Genomic DNA, 20,478 nt, shown 5'->3' on the forward strand with positions numbered 1-20,478 from the left:
TGCTTCACAAGCATGGATACATGAGAAGGAAGAGAAGGACTTAAGGAGAAGCCTAATTGGTCCAAGCCAGTAAAACTAAGAGGTAGAAGCAGTATCATCTTTAGACCCAGAAAACCTGAGCTCCTGCCCTGAACCCAACAGGCTTTCAGTGGTCCTTCAGCTGCACTCCTCCCCATGGAGTGAGAAGTCCATGGAGCCCAGGGAACACACTCATCCTGAGCCCAGGCCTTCCCTGGAGCAAGTCAACATACTCAGAACCCTTTAATAGCCTGACCAAAAGGCTTTCAGGGTGTGTGGCTTCTCCTGATGATGAGCCTCACCATGTGTGGGCACAGTTGAGGGGTAGCCATGGAGCAGTGTTGGGGAGGAGGGCTTGGACAGAACTTGGTCATGCATATTGAGGTGTCCATGTACATGCACATAAAGTTCCTCACAGTGAGAGTAGGGACCAGGGATGAGAAAAGAAGGGTTGAAGAAAGAACTAGGAGCCTGTGTTTGTATTCAAATATTAGGAGTGAACTCAAGACCAAGAACAGTCCTAGAGATGGACTACATCAGTATCTGATGAGTACTCAAGATGGTCAGAGAGACCCTCACCCTACAAACACGTGTACCACAGTCCTAGATGCCTAATTGGGTTCCCTTCTGGAAAGCCTCTCATTTCAGGCTATGCCCCAACATTTGTCTTGGCTGAATCCTTATTTCTTTTTGCCGATTAAATGTTGTCAACATATATGCATTTCACCAGTGCCTACTCTTTGCATACATTAGACATTCAGTTACTGTTGGCCACTGGGGATGGTATCTAGTCACATCAGTTTTATAAATTCTGAGCTCCTTGAACACAGTGTTCACTAAGCTGTCCGTTACCTCTGCCTTCTGCCAAAAACCAAGAGTTCTTGGTTGATAGTCTGTTTCTAGCACTGGTCAGTGTCCCAAAGGTCTGTCTTTGTTTAAACTTTGAAAGGTCCATCCAGTTATTTTAGTCTGATGCAGTCCACCTCTTCAGTTGCCGGCACCCCTGTGGTTTTAAGATCAAGATCCGCGCTGGACTTACTCCCATTGTAAGAAGACTTCCAATGGAGCAGCATGATCTTCTTGAAGTACTTGATGGTGTTGTTCTTGACGGTCACGAAGCACAGGGTGTTGATCATGCTGTTGCTCATGGCGATGCACTCCACGACGTAGAAGGCCGTGAGGTAGTGCTTCTCCTTGACGAACACGGTGGGGAAAAAGTCGCGCACGATGGTGAAGCCATAGAAGGGAGCCCAGCACAGCACGTAGGCAGTGAGGATGCACATGAGCACCAGCACCGTCTTCCTGCGGCAGCGCAGCCGCTTCCGGATCTGCTCCGTCTGGAAGCCTGGGACCTCCTTGAACCAGAGCTCCCGGGAGATCCTGGCGTAGCACAGGGTCATCGTGACCACGGGGCCCACGAACTCGATGCCAAAGATGAAGAGGAAGTAGGACTTGTAGTAGATCTGCTGGTCCACCGGCCAGATCTGGCCACAGAAGATCTTCTCTTGGCTCTTGACAATGATGAGGACCGTTTCGGTTGTGAAGTAGGCTGAAGGGATGGCGATGAGGATGGACACCATCCACACCAGGGCAATCAAGCCAGTGGCTGTTTGATACTTCATCCTGGGTCTCAGCGGGTGGACGATGGCCAGATATCTAGTACAAGAACACAAATGGGTTCAACCACTGTAATGAGGTAGTGCTGGATGGTGATATTGTTTTTGCAACATGAGAAGGTGCCACCGAATGGCACATGTGGAGGAAAAACAACCATGTGAGCTTTTCCAGAAAGGCAGACTTGAGCGCAAACCCCAGTTCTACCCCCTTACTAGCTATCGCAACCTTGGGCAAATTTTGTTCAATCATTCTGAGTCTTGGTTTCATTACCTGCAAAAGCTTTTGTTTGTTTGTGCTAATAGATACACAATTTTTGGCACAGGTTTAGACATGATATACACTCAATAAATACTAACTATTATTCAAAGTAGTAATAATGCCTCCCGTTGGTTTCTGGCCTGGCACTATTCCCAGGTCTTTCTTGTTTCCAAGATTACTCCTCCTAATTAGCCCATAGTTTTTAGAGCTAAGAGGGCCTGATAATTCCAAAGAGTTGTCGGGAGATCTTGCCTTTTCCAGTGGAAGCAGTGGGCAAAGTCTTCAATCTACATTTCTAAAAATTTTGCTTCAAAGGTAAAAGAAAAGCATGTGACCATTTACCTTATTTTCCAGGTGTAAAAATGGAGCCTGGAGACAGATGACTGACTCTCTCAAGGTCATATACCACAGGACCCTTGATAGAAAACATTTAACCCTATCTCATGGTAGATGTGAAAAATCAATCAAGAATATACATGAATGTTTTTTTTTTCAACCACAAAGCACCAGACAGTGAAAGATATTGCTTTTGTTCTTTCCCAAAAAACCACACTGCTGTTGCCACAGTGGTCCAGGAACGAAGAAAGAGCACTTTCTGGGGGATGTGAGTCATTTGTGTGGTATGAAAGCCTCCTTCCCAGAGAGAGAGCACATACTTATGCAGAGAGCTCTGGTTTCCTGGAAGGCTTTCCCTGTCTGGCAGGGGGTAGAAGTTGGAGAAGGAGAAAGACGAGGAGTGAAGTGGGAGGGAGTGATAAATAATGCTGGAAATAAACACATTCTCACATGTCCATAGCTTATCCCAGGTAGAGCCAAGAGCAAATGTGAGAGAAGCCTGAAGGAAAGCCAGACCAACTTTATTTCCTTTGAAACTAATCCCTTTTAGGTCATCGTTCTTAGGATTTTGATTGGAAGAGGAGGTTCATTCCTATTTTTTTCCTGATTATATCCCTGATGTGTCTGTCCCTCCTCCCCCCAACATAGGCAGCCAACTCCATTGAGTGTCATTTGGAGAGTTTACAGGAGTGAGATTCCTGCTCTCTTCTAGAGATGTCAGATGAAGTTGGATGGGTTGTGTCCACCCTCTGGACACCTAGCGGGCTGCCTGACATGCTGTGCCACCAACAGAAATCTCTGGCCTCTTGCCAATCTCCCAGGTGCTGAAGGGTGGAATGCGAATGTCTGCAGGGTGTTGGCAATGCTTCTGTCAATGCACATGTATGGACCCTTCATAAAGACCACAGTGCTCCTGCTATATTAAGTGCACCAAACTTGCTCAGACTCATAACAAAAACTAAGAGTTTAGCACCTTTGCTCTCACTCACTCTCTCCCTCTTTATCTGCCCTGCCATGTTCTATTGATTACTTTGTCAAAGAATATTTCCATATTTATACTTGTTAACCATATGAATTTTCACTATATTAATTCTATTCCTTCCTTTCCCAATAACAACTTCCTAAGTCTTTGTGATGTTTCAAGGTCAGAGTGTTTTTTCAATGAACAAATAGGAAAGAATGCCAATCTAGCAGAAGACCATGAATCCAGTCCCAGCTTTGCCACAAACTTGTTATGTGATTTGAGTCCTTTTTCTTAGCTCTGTGGGCTCAATTTCCTCATCTGTAATATGGAAATATCACCGGCCTTGCCAACCTCACAGAGATACTACGAGGCTCTAATTAGACACTATGAGGTAGGGAAATTGAAACACTCCATAAAAATCTGCTTTTTGCTCCTTTTCTTGCTTCTATTCTTGCTAGACACTGCACCCCCACTTTACATGTGCCTCAGAATGCAAATAGTGTATGTTCTCCTTGTAAGGGACAAGGAGTTAATGATTTCTTCAGACTAGATAGCACCTAAGGAAGGACCAGGTGAGAATGACCTGGCGAAGCCATCATATACATATTCCAGACCACCGGCTCTAAACATCCTGATCCATCATTCGAATAACACCTGGGCCCTGGTCTTTGTTCTAACCAGTTCCTGGATGCCTGACAGGGCACGTCCAGCAGACCACCATCCCCAGTAAAAACCCCAGACCCTAGGGGCGCCTGGGTGGCGCAGTCGGTTAAGTGTCCGACTTCAGCCAGGTCACGATCTCGTGGTCCATGAGTTCGAGCCCCACGTCAGGCTCTGGGCTGATGGCTCGGAGCCTGGAGCCTGTTTCCGATTCTGTGTCTCCCTCTCTCTCTGCCCCTCCCCCGTTCATGCTCTGTCTCTCTCTGTCCCAAAAATAAATAAAAAACGTTGAAAAAAATAATAATAATTTAAAAAACCCCAGACCCTAAACAAAGGAAAGACTCTCTTTCCTTTCCTTTCTGAGTCTCCCACTCTGTACCTGCATTCTCTCTAAACCTTTAGTAAACTCTTTCACCTCCTTCTGGCTCACATTTGCTTTCTGTCCCATGTGCAGCCAGGGACCCCCTTGGCTGGTACTGCAGGACCCCTTCTGGCATTAACTGCACATAAACAACCACAGACTACTAACATACAAGAAATGGTTAGCAGCCTAAAATGTATTTTTTCAGGGGCACCTGGTGGCTCAGTCAATTAAGCGTCCAACTCTTGATTTTGGCTCAGATCATGATCTCATAGTTTGTAGGTTCAAGCCCATGCTGTCAGCACAGAGCCTGCCTGGGAATTCTCTCTCTCCTCTCTCCGCCTCTCCTCCACATGCTGGCGTGTGCGCATGAGCACGCTGGCTCGCTCGCTCTCGCTCTCAAAATAAATAAATAAACTTAAAAAAATAAAATAACGTATTTTTTCAAAGCTCTTCTGTATACACAGCAACTTTTTTTACCTGTTATTGGCAAATACTTCATTTTCAAGTTCTCTGCTACTTTTTATTTCATTGAATCTATTTATTTTTACATAAAAATTAATCTTCAGGGTAATCTGTGACTCCCCATCAGATGTTTATTTCATCTTGGCTCTCCCTGCCTTCACCCCAACTCCATTCCCAGGGTTAGAACCAGGAGCTGTGCAAGAGTCCTTCCAAATACATTTACCAAAAGGAAAATTGCAAAAAAAACTGTTTCAAGGATTGCCACCAGTCTTGGCTTGTGCTAGGATCAGAACTCCAGAACTCTAGCATTAGTAATACTTGCTTATGTTTGTAAAACAGCTTGTAATTTACAGAGCATTTTCAAATCAACTTTCTCATTACATATACCCAAGTCTATTGAACAGGTAATACAGCAAAGATGGCCATTTCACAGATGAGCAAACTGAAGTTTGCAGAAGTTAAATAACCTGCCAAAGGCCACACAGCTAGAAATTGACAGAACCATGGTCCAGGATCATCCATATCTTGCTCCAAATCCAGTAGGGTCTCTAATATGACATTTGTCCCCTCCCTTTCCAATCAGAGCAAGCAATACCCCTTTTTCCTGGCATCCTAGCAGAATCGTCGCATCCTTTTCCTCTTTTCTCTCCATCACAGTTGATTTCTGCTTATTGATGTTCCAAGAAGGAGTCGGGCAACTGGCAGCTACTTTCTCTGCTTATGCATATGCCCTTGGCTTGCCCTGTGTCTACCATTATAATGGCTCAGGTCCAGATCTACTTAGAGCCAACATTTCCCAGAGAACAAAGAATAAAGGCTGCTGGACAAAGAAATATCCAGGCAGTGATTGTGTGACGATGGGGAGCTTGGTGATTAAGCAAAGAATATTTGGGCTCCCTCTGTGCCCAGGACCCAACCCCAGATCAAACACGGAAATGGTGTTTATAGCAGCTTCTAAGCCAGTCATGAAATGGTCAGGGAATTCAGGACCCACTCCTCGGGCTGGTCAGCCCCATCAGTGAACTCACTGGGGAGGATTTGTGATTTCCTAAAGCTGAGCACAAGTACTCAAGCCTTAGCTGGCCCCAAGCAGCAGAACAGAAGAGTGGGCAGTGGGCAGGCTGACCAGCCATTTCCCCTGGATTTTGGATAAAGAAGGGAGTGTCACCCAGTATCCCACATGCTCTGAGATCTATGGGTTCACATCAAGGCCAGTGCATGTGTCTCCACATCTAAGGGGAAACCCAGACCTTGGGGGACACAGTCCTCTGATAATCTTTTTCAGCTCCCTGCTTTATCAGGTTTGACTTCCTATATGTAGATTTTGAGATCTTCTGAAATTTGACCCTATCTTTTGTGATCTCTACTCGGCTTATGTTCCTTGTCCCCAAGGGTCCCTTAGATCTCCCCAAGGGACCTCATACCTCAAGCATTCCCACCTTATCTTTTGCAAACACTGCCCCACTACCCTCCTGGAAAACTTTTCCTGTCCTTTGCTGATTACCACTTGTTTAAGGCCAGTTAAATGTTCACCTCCTCCTGGAAGCCTCCTCCACCTACTCCAGTATACAATGACCTCATGCTTCTGTAAATCCCATTTAAAAAAATTTTTTTAACCTTTATTTTTTTTATTTATTTTATTTATTTATTTTTTAACGTTTATTTATTTTTGAGACAGAGACAGAGCATGAACGGGGGAGGGTCAGAGAGAGAGGGAGACACAGAATCAGAAGCAGGCTCCAGGCTCTGAGCCATCAGCCCAGAGCCTGACGCGGGGCTCGAACTCACGGACCGTGAGATTGTGACCTGAGCCGAAGTCGGACGCTCAACCGACTGAGCCACACAGGCGCCCCTTAACGTTTATTTTTAAGAGAGAGAGAGAGAGCACGAGCAGAGGAGGGGCAGAGACAGAGGGAGACACAGAATCTCAGGCAGGCTCCAGGCTCTGAGCTGTCAGCACAGAGCCCAACACGGGGCTGGAACTCACAAATGATGAGGTCATGACCTGAACCAAAGTCAGATACTTACCCGACTGAGCCACCCAGGCACCCATGTAAATCTTATTTAAAATTTGTCCTTTACTTTATGTTGTTTCCTAAGTGTTATCCACCGTCCCCCACCCCCTCCAGATGGTAAGCTCCTCGAGAGCAGGGATCGCCTCTTACTTCTGTTATAACTTTTTGATGTCAGTGAATTCGGGCACCTAGGATTCCAGTAAAACTTCACTCTCAGCAAGTGCTTGGCACCGGATGAATAGGAATGGAATGAGTCATCGTGACAATTCTCAAAAAGATTGCAACCTCTTTTGGAAACAGGACACAAATGTGTTTACCTAGCCTGAGACTGGGAGGCAGTCTGAGGCTCAATAATAAAAGGTTGAAAGTGCAGGTGAAGAGGTTCGAGCCTCATTTTGCAGACGATGGAGTTAGTAGAGGTCTTTTGAGCAAGAGTGGGGAGACAAGCAGAAGATTAATTTAGCTGCAGTCTTGCTTTCTTCCCTCAGGCCACAGGAGCCTTTTCTCTGTTCTTAGAACACTTCATGTTTGTTCCTGTCTTGGGGCCTTTGCACTGATAATTTTCTTTGTCTGGAATGCATTTTCCCTATCTTCCTAAGGCTGGATTTTTTTTTTCTTTTTTTTCCAGAGTTCCCTTCAAATGTCTTCTCCTCAGAGACACATTTCCTACGTACCTGGAGTTAACTCCCACCCTGCATCATTCTCGATGTTCTCATGTTTGTCTTTTTTGTTCAGAGTATTTGTCACGCTCTGAAATTATCTACTTTGTTTGTGTGCCTGACTGTTACCTCTCTCCAAGGCAAGGGGCTTATTTTTCTTATGCACTGTCATATCCCCAGTGCTTGGAATGGTATCTGTCACATCATAGCTGCTTTACAACAATGCTCCGTTTGAATGAATGAATGTTTAGCATGGATTGTGAGGGGTGGAGCTTTGGCAGAGGGGCAGAGCTGAGAGACACTGAGGCAAGGAGCCCAAGAGGAGGCTCTGACAGCCAGGCCTGAGTGAACAGGGAGGAGGTAGCCACGAGCATTAGCAGGTCCTATAAAGGAGCTGTGCTAGCGCAGAGGGAGAGCCATGGAGCTAGTCACAGACATAGAGAAGATAGCAGATAAATAGTTCTGTTGCGCCGTATCTTCATAGCTGCATGTCTTAGAAACTTTTATCATGTTTTTTAATATCACGTCATAAAACAACCACTTCAGTGAAAATGAAGAGGTCAGCCAATCGAAAACATTCATAGTTTACCTGGGTTTGTTTTGTTGTTGTTGTTCCTTTAAGGATTAATTTAAGAATTATACTATCCACTGTTTATTTGGTGCTTACTCTGGCTTATGCCTTGTTCTAAACAATTATATATTATTTCACTTAATCCTCAAAGCAACCCAATACATTAGGTTTTCTTATTATTCCCTTTGTATACGTAAGAAAATTGAGGCAGAGAGATGTTGAAGAGCTAACATGAGGTTCTAGGGTTAATAGGTGCTGCAGCAGGAGTTTAAACTCAGCAAAATAACCACTAACGCTACCCCTGCAATTTCATTAAATAAAAACAAAGGTATTTTTATAACTGTAGTGTATTTGGTATATCGAGATAAATATGAGTTGCTCAAGGGGGTGCCTGAGTGGCTCGGTCGATTAAATGTCCAACTTTGGCTCAGGTCATGATGTCATGATTTGTGAGTTCCAGCCCCACGTCGGGCCCTGTGCTGACAGCTCGGAGCCTGGAGCCTGCTTCGGATTCTCTCTCTCTCTCTCTCTCTCTCTCTCTCTCTCTCAAAAATAACTAAACACTGAAAAATACTTTTAAAAAAACGAGTCACCCAAAACTAACCAAATAGAACATGAAAATCACTGATCAAATCCTGAACAACACATGAGGCCAGACAAAAATCAGTGAAGTCCTGCACTGCAAAACTAAAATTAAAGGGTAAAAATACATAAAAATAGTGGGAAGCAAAGATCAAAACATCAGTAAGGGAACTTCACACCTTGGAGCAGCTGGTTAGTTGGTCAAGGCCACTGGATGGCCTATGCAGGCAACACTGCTTTCCTCCAGTGTCTGGGTTCAAGTTTCTAATCACAACCCCACTGTAAACAATCGCAGTCCCAAGATACAAAGCATGTTCTCCAATTAATCTTTCTTATTGTATCTAAACTGCATTACATAAACTCACAGTGCACGAGAAGTGCCTGTAGGATTTCAGACAGCTGAGTTTGATATAAAAGTAGTGTATTAATGTGAAAAAGTTCAATAGAACAAGGTTGATTCACACAGATATTACCTCTTACATGTTCAGAAGAACCTAGTACCCCTTAATTTATCCTGGCTCCTGTCCCCCTTGAAGCTACTCCCTTCTGCAGTGTTACCCCTTTTGACAAGTGGCCCCCTACATCGTAAAATGGATGGCACCCAGGAGTGGGAGCCTGCCCTGTCCAGGGAACAAACACTACCATACCCCATTTTTAGTGGCTGAGAGCATCCCCTCTGCAAATATGTCTTGCTGGAGTGAAACTTCAGGAAAGGGTCCTCTATGCTTTCAGCTTCTACTTTCAGAAAGGTCAGAGACAGGGTTCCTGGAGCTCTTCCTCGACAGCTCTAAAGGGCACTTAGAGCTGTTTGACTGGGCCCCTCCTGATTCACCCAAGGTCTGTCCCTGGGTGGATAAAATACCGTGGAGCTTCCAGACTGCTGTGGAGGACCCCGGCCAAAGTAGCCCTCTGCAGGGGTGACAACTCTGAGTACCTTCTACAGGTGACAGAGCCAGGGCTCTTTAAGCTGCTAACTCCTTGACATTCCTCCTGGGAGAAAAGAGGCTGAGGCCCCAGCTCACAATGCTTTTAAAGCCAGGTTCCTTCTCAATCTCCCCTGGAGAGTGGCCTGTTTCCAGGTTATCCAATCTCTGGTTATTCTGACTTTGGCTTCAGAAAACAGGTTCTATCTGCTGTGTTCCTCCCGGGAACACTGCCCGGGATGTCCTGATTGCGGGGGCAGGCTAGACTCCACCAGAGCCCTGAGGCCATGAAACAGGTTGAGCATCTGTGCTCCAGGCTCTCTGGGTTAAGGGAGAGAGACGTGCTGTTCAGATCCAAGTACACGGAGGCCCTGACCCTCCAGGTAACTGGCTCTGGACTGTACCAAGGTGCTCTGGAATGAGAGTCAACTTTGGGCAGAGGAGCTTGCAAAGTTTTTCCTGAGGGAACAAAAACTACCCTGGTTCATTGGCACAGATGATTGTCCTAAATGAAAAGACTGAACATGACAGAAGAAAGATTTTCATAGACTGCTCTTATTGCGTGTATTTCCCATCACTAGAAACAGATCTTCTACATTGTCGCATGCAAACATATGTAAAGGAGCAAAGTGATTAATGCAACAACCAAAAAGAACAAGTAGACATTTGTTCTCTTTTTCTTTCTTTCCTTTTTTTTTTCAAATCAAATCTGTCAATCTTATTTTAAAATAAACTGGTTTGCAACAACATGGATGGAACTAGAGTGTATTATGCTAAGCAAAATAAGTCAGTCAGAGAAAGACAAGTACCGTATGATTTCACTCATATGTGGAATTTGAGAAGAAAAGCAAAAATAAGATAAAAACAGAGAAGGAGACAAACCGTAAGAGGCTCTAAAATACAGAGAACAAACCATGTGTGGAGTTGCTGGTGGGGTGTTGGGTGGGGGATGGGCTAAATGGGTGATGGACATTAAGGAGGGCACTTGTTGGGACGAGCACTGGGTGTTATATGTACGTGATGAATCACTAAGTTCTATTCCTGAAATAATTATTACACTATATGTTAACTAACTTGGATTTAAATTTAAAAAAAAAAAAGAAAGAAAAATTGGTGTTTGGGGTTGTGGTTGAGGGTGCTCACGGTTTAGTAGAGAAAATCTTCCTCAAAATTCCCAACTTGACTCAAGAAGTACTTGCCTGGAACTTAAACTTGAGCCTCCACATTTCTTCTTACCTATGTACCTCTAGACCTTGAATATCTAGGATACATCTAGGAGCACGTCCATAGCAGAGGGACCACAGGCCCTTCCCCCTATCCAACTCTAGGGAGCTCTGCTACCTGTGCCTGCCCACAGCTGGAAAACTAGAACTCTCCTTAAGGTCAATGGACCAACTTTTGAACCTCCACGCATCCACACCTATAGGAATACAGATACCTCTCATCAACCCACACCTACAGTAAAGGAAAGCACAATTCCAATGTTCCTTTCCTTGTTGTCTCCGGCACCCTCTTACTCACCTGTCAATGGCGATGGCCAGCAGGGCATTGGTGGAGACATAGAGAGAAACGGTGCGCAGGTAGTTGACAGAGGCACACATGACATGGCCATGTTCCCAGGACAGCTGGCGCACCACATAGTAATCCATCTCAAAGGGGCAGCAGACAATGGCCACCAGGAAATCAGAAATGGCCAGGTTGGCAATGAGCAGGTTGGTAAGGTTGCGCAGCTTCTTATAGCGGGCCAGGGCGGCAATGAAGATGAAGTTGCCAATGCCACAGACCAGCATGATGCCCACTAGGGCCATGCCAATGACGATCTTGGCAGCAAAGAAAGTTCTGGAATTGGTCACATCCTCATCTTCATCCAAAGGCATATCATAGTCACCATAGCTGAAGTTGAATGGGAAGGAAGCAGCTTGGGCTCCGTGGGGGGGAAACACAGAAAGGAAGTTGGTGGAGGTGTTGGTGGTATTCTCATCCATGACCCCCGTGGTGATCTCCATCTGGCCAAATAGTGCTCTGAACAACACTGCTTAGAATTCCTCTGGGATGATGTGTGGGAGGCTGTCTCCCCTCTCTGCTCACACTCAGTTCTCCCTTAATGAGTCAGAGTGTCTTTGCCAGCATCCTTGGGGTACAGTATCCAAGCTCCATCCTAAGCCTTTGAAAGACATACAAACAGTTGGCTACATATATGAGTGAACTTGGCCAAATGTAAAGCCATCCTGTAACCCAAGCAGACCCATTAGCCACCTGCTCAGAATGAACATTGAGTGATGGAGTGGAAATAAAGGAACCAGGGAGAGAGAACAAATGAATAAAAACCACATACCCACTCATACAGGGAAGGCTGGATTGTTATAGAGACAACCAGGCACTGGCTCAGTTTATTTCATTTCCACTGAAGATCTGAAATGTTGCAATTTTGCTCAAGGACCTAAGTTGAGGGTGGGGAAGCTATGGAGAATGCAAGCGACCTGCTCCAAATGTCACTCCCTGTCCTAATAGCTTGAACTTTGTCTTTGTGAAATTGTCCCATTCTGTGACTTAAAAGAAATTATTCTGAGGATCAGCAACCCTGTCTGAGACAACCCTGTCTGCTCCCCACGAGCTGGTCTCCCTCCTCTGGCAGAACACTTCCTCTGGCAAAATCCCAGAACCTATCTAGTAGCCCCCTTTCCCTCTCCTCACTAGGTTTCCTGTCCCCACATCCAAGTCAGCTATGACCCTGGCAGACAGGCACAGTATTTACCAAGGCCTGTCCCCAGGCAGAGGCTGCAGGGTTGAAGTCACAGCCTAGTCACTGAGTGGCTTAGAAAGGGGGCTTTGGAGCAAAATCCTTCCTTGGCTGGTTGTGTGTCCTGAGGTAAAGAGCTTAAACACTCAGAGTTTCAACATCCTCCAGGCAGCAGATCAATAACATCTGTAAAGTGCAGAGCTCCCTAGAGAGGGAGGCTGTTACACCCTAAGACTGCAAAGAATTACTCTGGAGTGCTCAGGCCTCCTCAGTCAGCTTCAAGGAAGGGGAGGGAAATCCTGACCCAGATGACCCCACCACATCACATAAAGGGGGTGGGAGTGTGGTTAGCTGCACTGCTGGAGACCAAAGCCCAAGAGGGACCCTTGCCCTCTCCCTGCAGTCCTACTCCCTCCCAGAGCCTGAAAACATCAGACCAAGTTGCTGGGATGTAAGAGGGCTGGAGTCTGGAGAGGGCAGGAAAGTATGGAAAACCTGAGGTTCCTGGAACAAAAGACACATAGCAGCACCCCCCCCACCCCCCACCCCCCGCACTCCTCAGCGGCAACGTAGCCAGAGCTTGTCTTTGGGGAACCCGCACTAAAATCCCTCTGCACCCCGGTGAGGCCCAGCCACTACCTGCCTCTCTCCCCCAACTCCTCACCCCCATTTTTCTCCCCCTTGTATCCCTTCCTCTGAGCCATCAGTTCTGTCCTTCTCAGTCCCTGCCCTTTGTCCCTGTCAGGTGTGAGAAGCACAACCGTGGTCTGAAAGGTCAGAAGGGGCCAAGTCTTGGGGTCTGGACAGGTACAGCTGCAATCCTGGTGAGACAGTCCTTACTCCTTGCAGGCCCTGTGTATCTCGGAGGCACGCCCCCCCCCCCCCCACGCCTGCTCCCGGAGGGGTACCCTCCGAGCATGTACCTGGAAGGCTCCAAGTCAGGTTTTAAAAACAAAAGGTAATAAAAACTTCTTGGGGCACCGGGGGTGTTGGGAAATTTAGCACTAGGGGAGAAATTGTCCAGCGCTCTTTTTTCCAGTGTTCTCACCTCTCAAAGACGAACTCCCTTCCGTTCCCACCCAGCGTCCTCTGGGGCCCCTGTGGTTTAGCGCTCGCCCCGCAGCCAGACCCTGCCCAAGCCTGGAAGCCTCTCTGCAGCCCCTGCCGAGAAGCCCGCTGGGGCTCCCAGCTTTCTCCTCGGAGTCGCGGAGGCTACTCCAAGGGCAGAGGGACGGGTAACCCGCCCGGCTCCCCTGAGGAAATGAGCGCGAAAGCGAGTCTCTGGAAAAGCCTCCTCCCCACTCAAAAAGCGCCCCCGCACCCGGTGGCCGCGCGAGCCGCGTGGGGTCCTCAGAGCATCTCTCCGGGAGGGCGCGCTCCCTACCTGCGGCATCCCGGCGGGCGGACCAGGTGCGGTTTTTTATCCGGGGACGTAGACAAGAGCCCCTGCGCCCAGAGGCCCGCAGGCACCGGAGCGGTCCCCGCTCTTCCTTCTCTTCTCCGGGTTCGCTCCCTGCCCGGGCGGGAGTTACGCTCGCGCGCCGCCGCAGACCCCAGGAACGCAAGCCCCGCGGCAGGGCCACCCCCGGCCCGGGCCCGCCCGGCACTGGCGCTCCCCGCCCCCGGTGGCCGCGGGGCGCCCTGGGCACCGGCGGCTGATTAGAAGAGGCGTGCTCGGGCCGGGGAGCCGGACACGTCGGGGTCGCTGCGCGGGCGCGCGGCTGGCGACCCCGGAGTCGCCGCCGGGCCGGAGTGTCGGGGAAGCAGAGGCGGCAGCTGGCAGCGAGGACACGCGGGAGGGAGCCGGGCGCCGGGCGGCGCGCGCTCCCCAGGCTCAGGCTCCAGAACGGCCGCCACGGGCAGGAACGGGGGCGCTGGCGCTCAAAGCTGGGCTCAGCGCGGGTCCGAGCGAAGTACCACCCGCCCGCTGTGCCCGCCCCCGGGGCACGGGACTTGTCCGCCGGCTCACCTGGTCAGCCCCGGCCGCCGCCGGAGGGCGGACACGGCCGGCTTAGCTGGTGGGATTTCAAAGAACCCAGAGGAGGCTCCCCTCCCGCCCACAGCACCGCCCTCGCTCCACACGCTGGGACCGACCCAAACCCCGCTCCCTCGGGCAAGCCCAGCCGGACGCCAGGGTCAGCTTCATTTCAGCAGCTTGGACCTTTGTGTAAAAGAAGCTCAGAGAACGAACTTCCAGAAAGCAATGAAGTGAGGGGTTGCGGACAGTGTGGATGCTAGAGAGAAGGAGAAGTCCCCCGCCCACCAGGGATATCTGTTCAGAGGAAGGCTAGGATGACCAGAGACAACTTAACAGAGCACAGATCTCCTTCAAGTCTAGATTTCTCAAGAAGTTAAATATAGAATTACCCTATGATCCAGCAATTCCACTTAAAGAAAAAAAAAATTGAAAGCAGGAACCCAGATACTTGCACACCAATGTTCATAGCAGTTATTATTCACAATACCCAAAAGATGGAAACAACCCAAAGGTTCATCAACTGATGAACAGGTCTTTTTAAACGTGATATATACATAACTTAGAATAGTTCTCATCCTTCAAAAAAGGAAAGAAGTACAAGTGTTGGTGAGGCTGTGGAAGAATTGGACCCCTGGTGCACTGTTGGTGGGAATGTAAAATGATAGAGCCACTGTGGAAAACGTTATGGCAGTTCCTCAAAAGTTAAAAAATAGAATTATGTCATCAGCAATTTCACTTCTGGATATATACCCAAAGTCATTGAAAGCCGTCTCTCAAAGAACTATTTGTACACCTACGTTTATAGCAGCATTATTCAAATAGCCAAAAGGTAGGAGCCACCCAAGTGTGCATCAACAGATGAATGCATAAACAAAATGTGATATATACATACAGTGGGATATAAGTCAGCCTTCAAAAGGAAGGAAGTCCTGGCACATGCTACAACATGGATGAATCTTGATGACATTGTGCTAAGTGAAATAAGCCAGGCACAAAAAGACAAATACTGTATCATTCCACTTATATTAGGTACCTAGAGTAGTCAAAATCATAGAGACAGAAAGAAGAATGGCAGTTGGTCGCCAGGGGTGGGAGGGACAAGGGAAGGGGAAATTATCATTAAATGGACACAGAGTTTCCGTTTTGCAAGACGAAAAGAGTTCTGTAGATGGATGGTGGTGATGGTTGCACAATAATGTGAATGTGCTTAATTCACTGAACTGTACACTTCAAAATGGTTAAGATAGTAAGTACTATGTGTATTTTACCACAATAAAAAATGAGGAAAAAGGAATAAAGTATGAATTCATGCTACAGTATGGGGGAATCTTGAAAACATGTTACATGAAATAAGCCAGACACACACAAAAACACAAATGTTATATGATTCCATGTATATGAGGTAGCTCAAACAGGCAAATCCATAGAGTCAGAAAGTAGAAAGTTATGTACCAGGGGAGGAGGAATGGGCAGCTATTGTTTTGTGGATACAGAGTTTTTGTTTGAGATGATGAAAAAGTTTTGAGTATGGATGTGCTTAATGTCATTGAACTATCCACTTAAAATGGTTAAAATGGTTAAAATGATCTACAGAATAGCTCAGACCTCCCTTAGCAAGGCATCTAAGGTCAATCCCAGTTTGGCCTCCAATTATCCACAATGGAAAGGGGGAGTTCAGGTTCTGGATCTCTACTCCTCTTTGCTACTTTCAAACCTCAGGCAAGTCACAAAACCTTTCTGAGGGTACTTTTCTCCATTTACAAAATGAGTTGAGCTTACACCAGGAAGTCACTAGCAGGTTCCAGCACTTCATGCGGTATCTTTCCCTGGCCTATATCCCTCTCTGAACACCTTCTCCTATCATTTGCACAAAACTCCTATCATTCACAAAGATGTCACAGCCCTTTCACAACTCCAAGTCTCCTGTCCCTTGGGACACGGAACATGATAGCTGTTAAGAGCATCGCATATGGAATCAGCTGCCTTTTTTCCACCTAGCTCTGTACAGAGGAGCTGTGTGACCCTGGGCAGTGTGGTAACCAAAGCTTAGTTCTCCCATTTGTAAATTACAGATGACAATAGCTCCTATTGCATAAGGTTGTTGTGAAGATTAAATAAGATAAAACAGGTAAAGTATTTGGCACAATGCCTGATGCTTAGCAGGCTCCTGATAAATGTCAGCTGTTACTATCACTCTGTGATTTTTTCTGTACCTTGCTCCATGAGATCTTAACCAACCAATTTGCTTTCCACCTTACACTGTTACCTGAAGAAGGGCTATGTCTTGTTCATTTTTGAATCCTTTCCTGCAATACTTCTCAGACTTGCCTGATGTAGAATTATGTGGGGTGCTAAACATACTGATTCTTTGGTCACACCCCAAACCCAGATAATTCTACAAATTAGGTGATTCTTACTATCAAATAAATTTGGGGATCTAGGGACCTAGAACAGAGCCTGGTACAAGATAGACAAATATTGATTTGTCATTCCACACAGCATATGCGGTCATTCCATATAAGCAAATGTCTTCTTGATGTTATTTATTTCTACTCAAAAATAAAAATTTATCTATTGCTGCAAAGCAAATTACCCGGAAACTCAGCACCACAAAATAACAAACATGTATTATCTCACAGAGTTTCTGAGGGTCAGGAGTCTCCAAATGGCTTAAGCTAGGTGGATCCAGGCTCAGGGTCTCTCATGAGATCGGAGTCAAGCTGTCAGCCACGCTGCAGTCTCATCTGAAGCCTCAGCTGCAGGGAGGATTCACTCCCAAGCACACTCATGAGGTTGTTGTCAGGCCTCAGTTTTTCCCTGGCTATTGCTGGAGACTTTGGTTCCTCATCATGTGAACCTAGCGTAGGCTGCCTGAGTGACCTCACAACGTGGTCGCTGACTCTCCCCGATGCTTCTGTTATATATAATTCACCACCAACAACAATAACCCTGGTACAATATGGGAAGGGACCACTCAAGTGTGTGAATATCAAGAGGAATCACCGGGGACTGATTTGGAGGCCGTTTAGGGACCGGCTGCCATATAGAACTTAGAATTTTTCCTTTCAAAGACCTGACAAAAGATGGTACCTGAGGCAACCAAGGAGGCTAGCCACAATGAAGAAATTTTTGAACTTCAGAGGAGGGAGGTCCTGCAAGACCTATGAAGTTGGAGGGCATAAGTAGGATGATTTACTCGCCCAAGACCCCCACGAAAGAAATGGAATAACAGAAGTAGATACAGTCTGGCACGTCATGTTTCGCACTCTTTTGGAGAACCGGATCCTTACATGCCAGTTTCTGCCAAAGACTTCAACAGATCTCCCTTCCATCTGAGAAGCAGACATCCACCAGATGCCCCATGTTAACAGTTTATCTCTGTGACAGAGTTAAACCAGGGTTACTTTAGCCCCAAGAATGCCAATAGCCTGGAAAATTTTTCCTGTGATGTCTACCGCCAGGAGGAGCAAAAGTACCTGGCCTCATCCTACCTACAAAGGAAGCCATAATATCTGGGAGAATTTGCCATCCCAGGGACCCTCACCAAACAAGATCAAAAAACTCATTTATAAAGCACTTTCTTTGGAGATAACCCTCAGCCCTAAATAATGTCCTTAGGCTACTTTAGATTTCTTTTCTTTCCTATTCCACTGGCAGGAATCATCCCAAGCACACTCCAAATTCTCAATTTTTCATCATTTTCGTCTATACTTATGTCCTTCGGTTTAGACATGGACGTTTGTAACATCTTGGGGCATTTTTCAGTCATGCAACTCCTGGGATGCTCTAGTAAATACCACATAGAAACTCAGCTCAAGAAGGCCTCAGTGAGCTCAGTGAGCAGTCTTAGGTCGAGCAATGCTCAGGAGGGAGCCCACTCACTGAAGAGAACAGAGAGGGCTGATTTCAGAGTCCAGACTGGAATCCAAGTCTGACTTTTAGTCCCGCCTTCCATCTCTGGCAGCCACACTCACAACACCTATTGCTACCTGTCTTCATTTGCCCCTCTCTCCATGATCCTTGGCACCATGGGTCCTTGGCTCCAGTCACAATTCCCCCTGGCTGGCAAATTTACCAAATCAGCTTATTTTCTGCTTTCATCAGATTTGTTCTCTCTGCACACACTCTCATCCATTGCTACACAAAAAAATCAAGGATTCCTGGAAGATAGCCAGAGCTGGCTCAGAACCCATCTGCTTCCTTTTCCAATTACCTCTGTAGCACTCAGGCCAAGCAGTGTTTGATGGGCTTACCAAAGCCCACTCAGCGGGTCATTTAGACTGCTCTTTGCCATTCCTCTCCACCTCCCCAAATCCCTCTGGAGGAGATGTGAAGGAAGATTCAGATAGATACAGAGACATGACCTCATGCTTGATGGAAACCCAAACACTTCAAAGATGTCAATTCTTTCATTAATTTCATTGGTTTAACACCTTTGCTAACAATTTCTTAATGATTGACAAAACTATCCCTATATTTATCTGAAAGAATAAACAGGTAATAGCATACATGGATTTAAAAAAAAAAAAAAAGAAGAGTAATAAGGGGAAATTTGACTTATTAATATTAAAATACTATGGAAAAAAATAAAATAATAAAATAAAATAAAATAAAATACTATGGAGTTTCAAGAAGACAGCACACAATGGGTTTGAGCAGAAGTCATCCCCACTCTTGAGATCTGGATATGTCTTGACATGAAGTCTGATAACTCAGTGGACTCACCAATCTGGCATATTTCACATGGGGATGGAGAGGGGAGAGCTCAGGGCAGGGATGGAGCTGATGCATGGTATCTGACTCCAATTCTGGTCTTCCTGACTAAGCCCCAGGGTGACAGGGCTAAAGGCAATGGGACTCTGGAAAACAGGGGACTTTGGTAGTGCTGGCTTGGGACCCCTGATATGGAGTGGGGAGAAGAGCCTTCTCTCCTTGTTGGAGAAATGTGGCCTGGTTCTAAAGCAATGAATGCCACATAGAATGTCATAATGGCCTGGCACCATGCAGGTTCTGAGACCCTGAAATGGGTCTTTTCCATTAACATGGTGCCCTCTCAAGAGAAGTAGCACAGCCAGGCCCCCAAAGTCTTTATGGGTGGATGTGTTGAGGGGTTGGGCAAGAGGGGAAGCATGGGAGAGGATTATTCAAGAACCTCCCCACCCCAGAGACTTCTAGAAATAAGAGTCTGGGATTTTCTGCTTTACGCAGATGGAGTCAGTTATATTGTTATGTGAGCCAGTTGTACCCACAAGTTAGGGAATCCTGGTGAAACTGGAGTTACATGAGAACACGTTACAAAGGAAGCAGTCCGTATCAACCATATCACCAAGTACACCACTTAAAGAGAGTGCTTTGATGGTTCATAGCCACTGTCTTACTAATATTCCCTATTAGGGGTGCCTGTGTGACTCAGTCAGTTGAGCATCTGATTCTTGATTTTGGCTCAGGTCATGATTCCAGGATCATGGGATCGAGCCCCAAGTCAGGCTCTATGCTGAGCATGGAGCCTGTTTGAGATTCTCCCTCTCTCTCTCTCTCTCTCTCTCTCTCTCCCCTCTGCCCCTCTCCCCTGCTTGTGCATGCACTCACTCTCTCTCTCTGTCTCTAAAAAAATATTTTTTTAAATCCCTATTAATATTCTTTGATACAGAGTTCACTTTTGTAGTTTCTTCTAAGAAAAAAATTAAAGGAATATTCATAATAGTATAAAAATAATAAAATGTTAAAAGACTCCAACTGCATCAAAATTGAGTTAAGTGTCTATGAGTTTCCTAGGGCTACCAAAAATCTAGGTGTCTTAAAACAACAGAAATGTATTCTCTCACTGTGCCAGAAGCTAAAGTCTGATATCAAGGTGTCAACAGGGCCAGCTTCTTCTGAGACTATGGGTGGGATCATTCCTACCCTGTCCCCAGCTTGGTGTCTTTGGCTTAAGCCATGTCGCTCCTGTCTCTACCTCTGTCCTCACATGCTGTTCTCCCTGTGTGTCTCTGTCTTCATACGGCATGTCCGTCTCATAAGGACACTAGTCATACTGGTTTAGGACCCATCTACTGACTTCATCTTTACTTGATTACATCAGCAAAGGCCCTACTTCCAAATTACATCACATACTGGGGGTTAGCATTTCAACCTATCTTTTGGGGGGTCACAATTTAACTCAAAACAAGCATGTTATGATACATTTATGCGTGACAGAATACTAGGTAGCTATCAAAAATGGGGCTGTGAAATGAATCTATGCTGTTAGAAGTCAGGATAGAAGGATAATGGTTACTCTCAGGGAAGGGATATCACTGGAAGGAGCCATTTGGAGGGCTTTTGGGGGGCC

The 20,478-nt window shown here is 46.4% G+C and overlaps 1 protein-coding gene across 3 annotated transcripts; it reads right to left on the reverse strand.

Annotated features, from left to right (window-relative positions):
* Window positions 1-640: 640 nt before the first annotated feature.
* On the reverse strand, window positions 641-14,205 carry PROKR1 (prokineticin receptor 1). Of its 3 annotated transcripts, none has more exons than XM_058683861.1 (3): window positions 14,139-14,205; window positions 10,951-11,593; window positions 641-1,674 (listed from the first exon to the last, which is right to left on the reverse strand). In XM_058683861.1, exons 2-3 carry the CDS (start codon window positions 11,433-11,435, stop codon window positions 978-980), a joined length of 1,182 nt encoding a protein of 393 aa, XP_058539844.1. In that variant the 5' UTR covers window positions 11,436-11,593; window positions 14,139-14,205; the 3' UTR covers window positions 641-977. The 3 variants fall into 3 exon arrangements, with proteins under 3 accessions (XP_058539844.1, XP_058539842.1, XP_058539843.1); XM_058683859.1 differs by lacking the exon at window positions 14,139-14,205 and adding an exon at window positions 13,554-14,132; XM_058683860.1 differs by lacking the exon at window positions 14,139-14,205 and adding an exon at window positions 11,769-12,182.
* Between the last annotated feature and the right edge of the window lie 6,273 nt (window positions 14,206-20,478).

The sequence above is a fragment of the Neofelis nebulosa genome, chromosome 9 (assembly GCF_028018385.1).
Source record: "Neofelis nebulosa isolate mNeoNeb1 chromosome 9, mNeoNeb1.pri, whole genome shotgun sequence".
Classification (NCBI taxonomy): Eukaryota; Metazoa; Chordata; class Mammalia; order Carnivora; family Felidae; genus Neofelis; species Neofelis nebulosa.

Excerpts from the sequence above, each read along its gene's own strand:
- PROKR1 (XM_058683861.1), bottom strand. The coding sequence starts at position 11,435 with ATGGAGATCACCACGGGGGTCATGGATGAGAATACCACCAACACCTCC. Across the intron at positions 1,675-10,950 it reads CTGGCCATCGCCATTGACAG|ATATCTGGCCATCGTCCACC; the intron begins GTGAGTAAGAGG and ends TTCTTGTACTAG.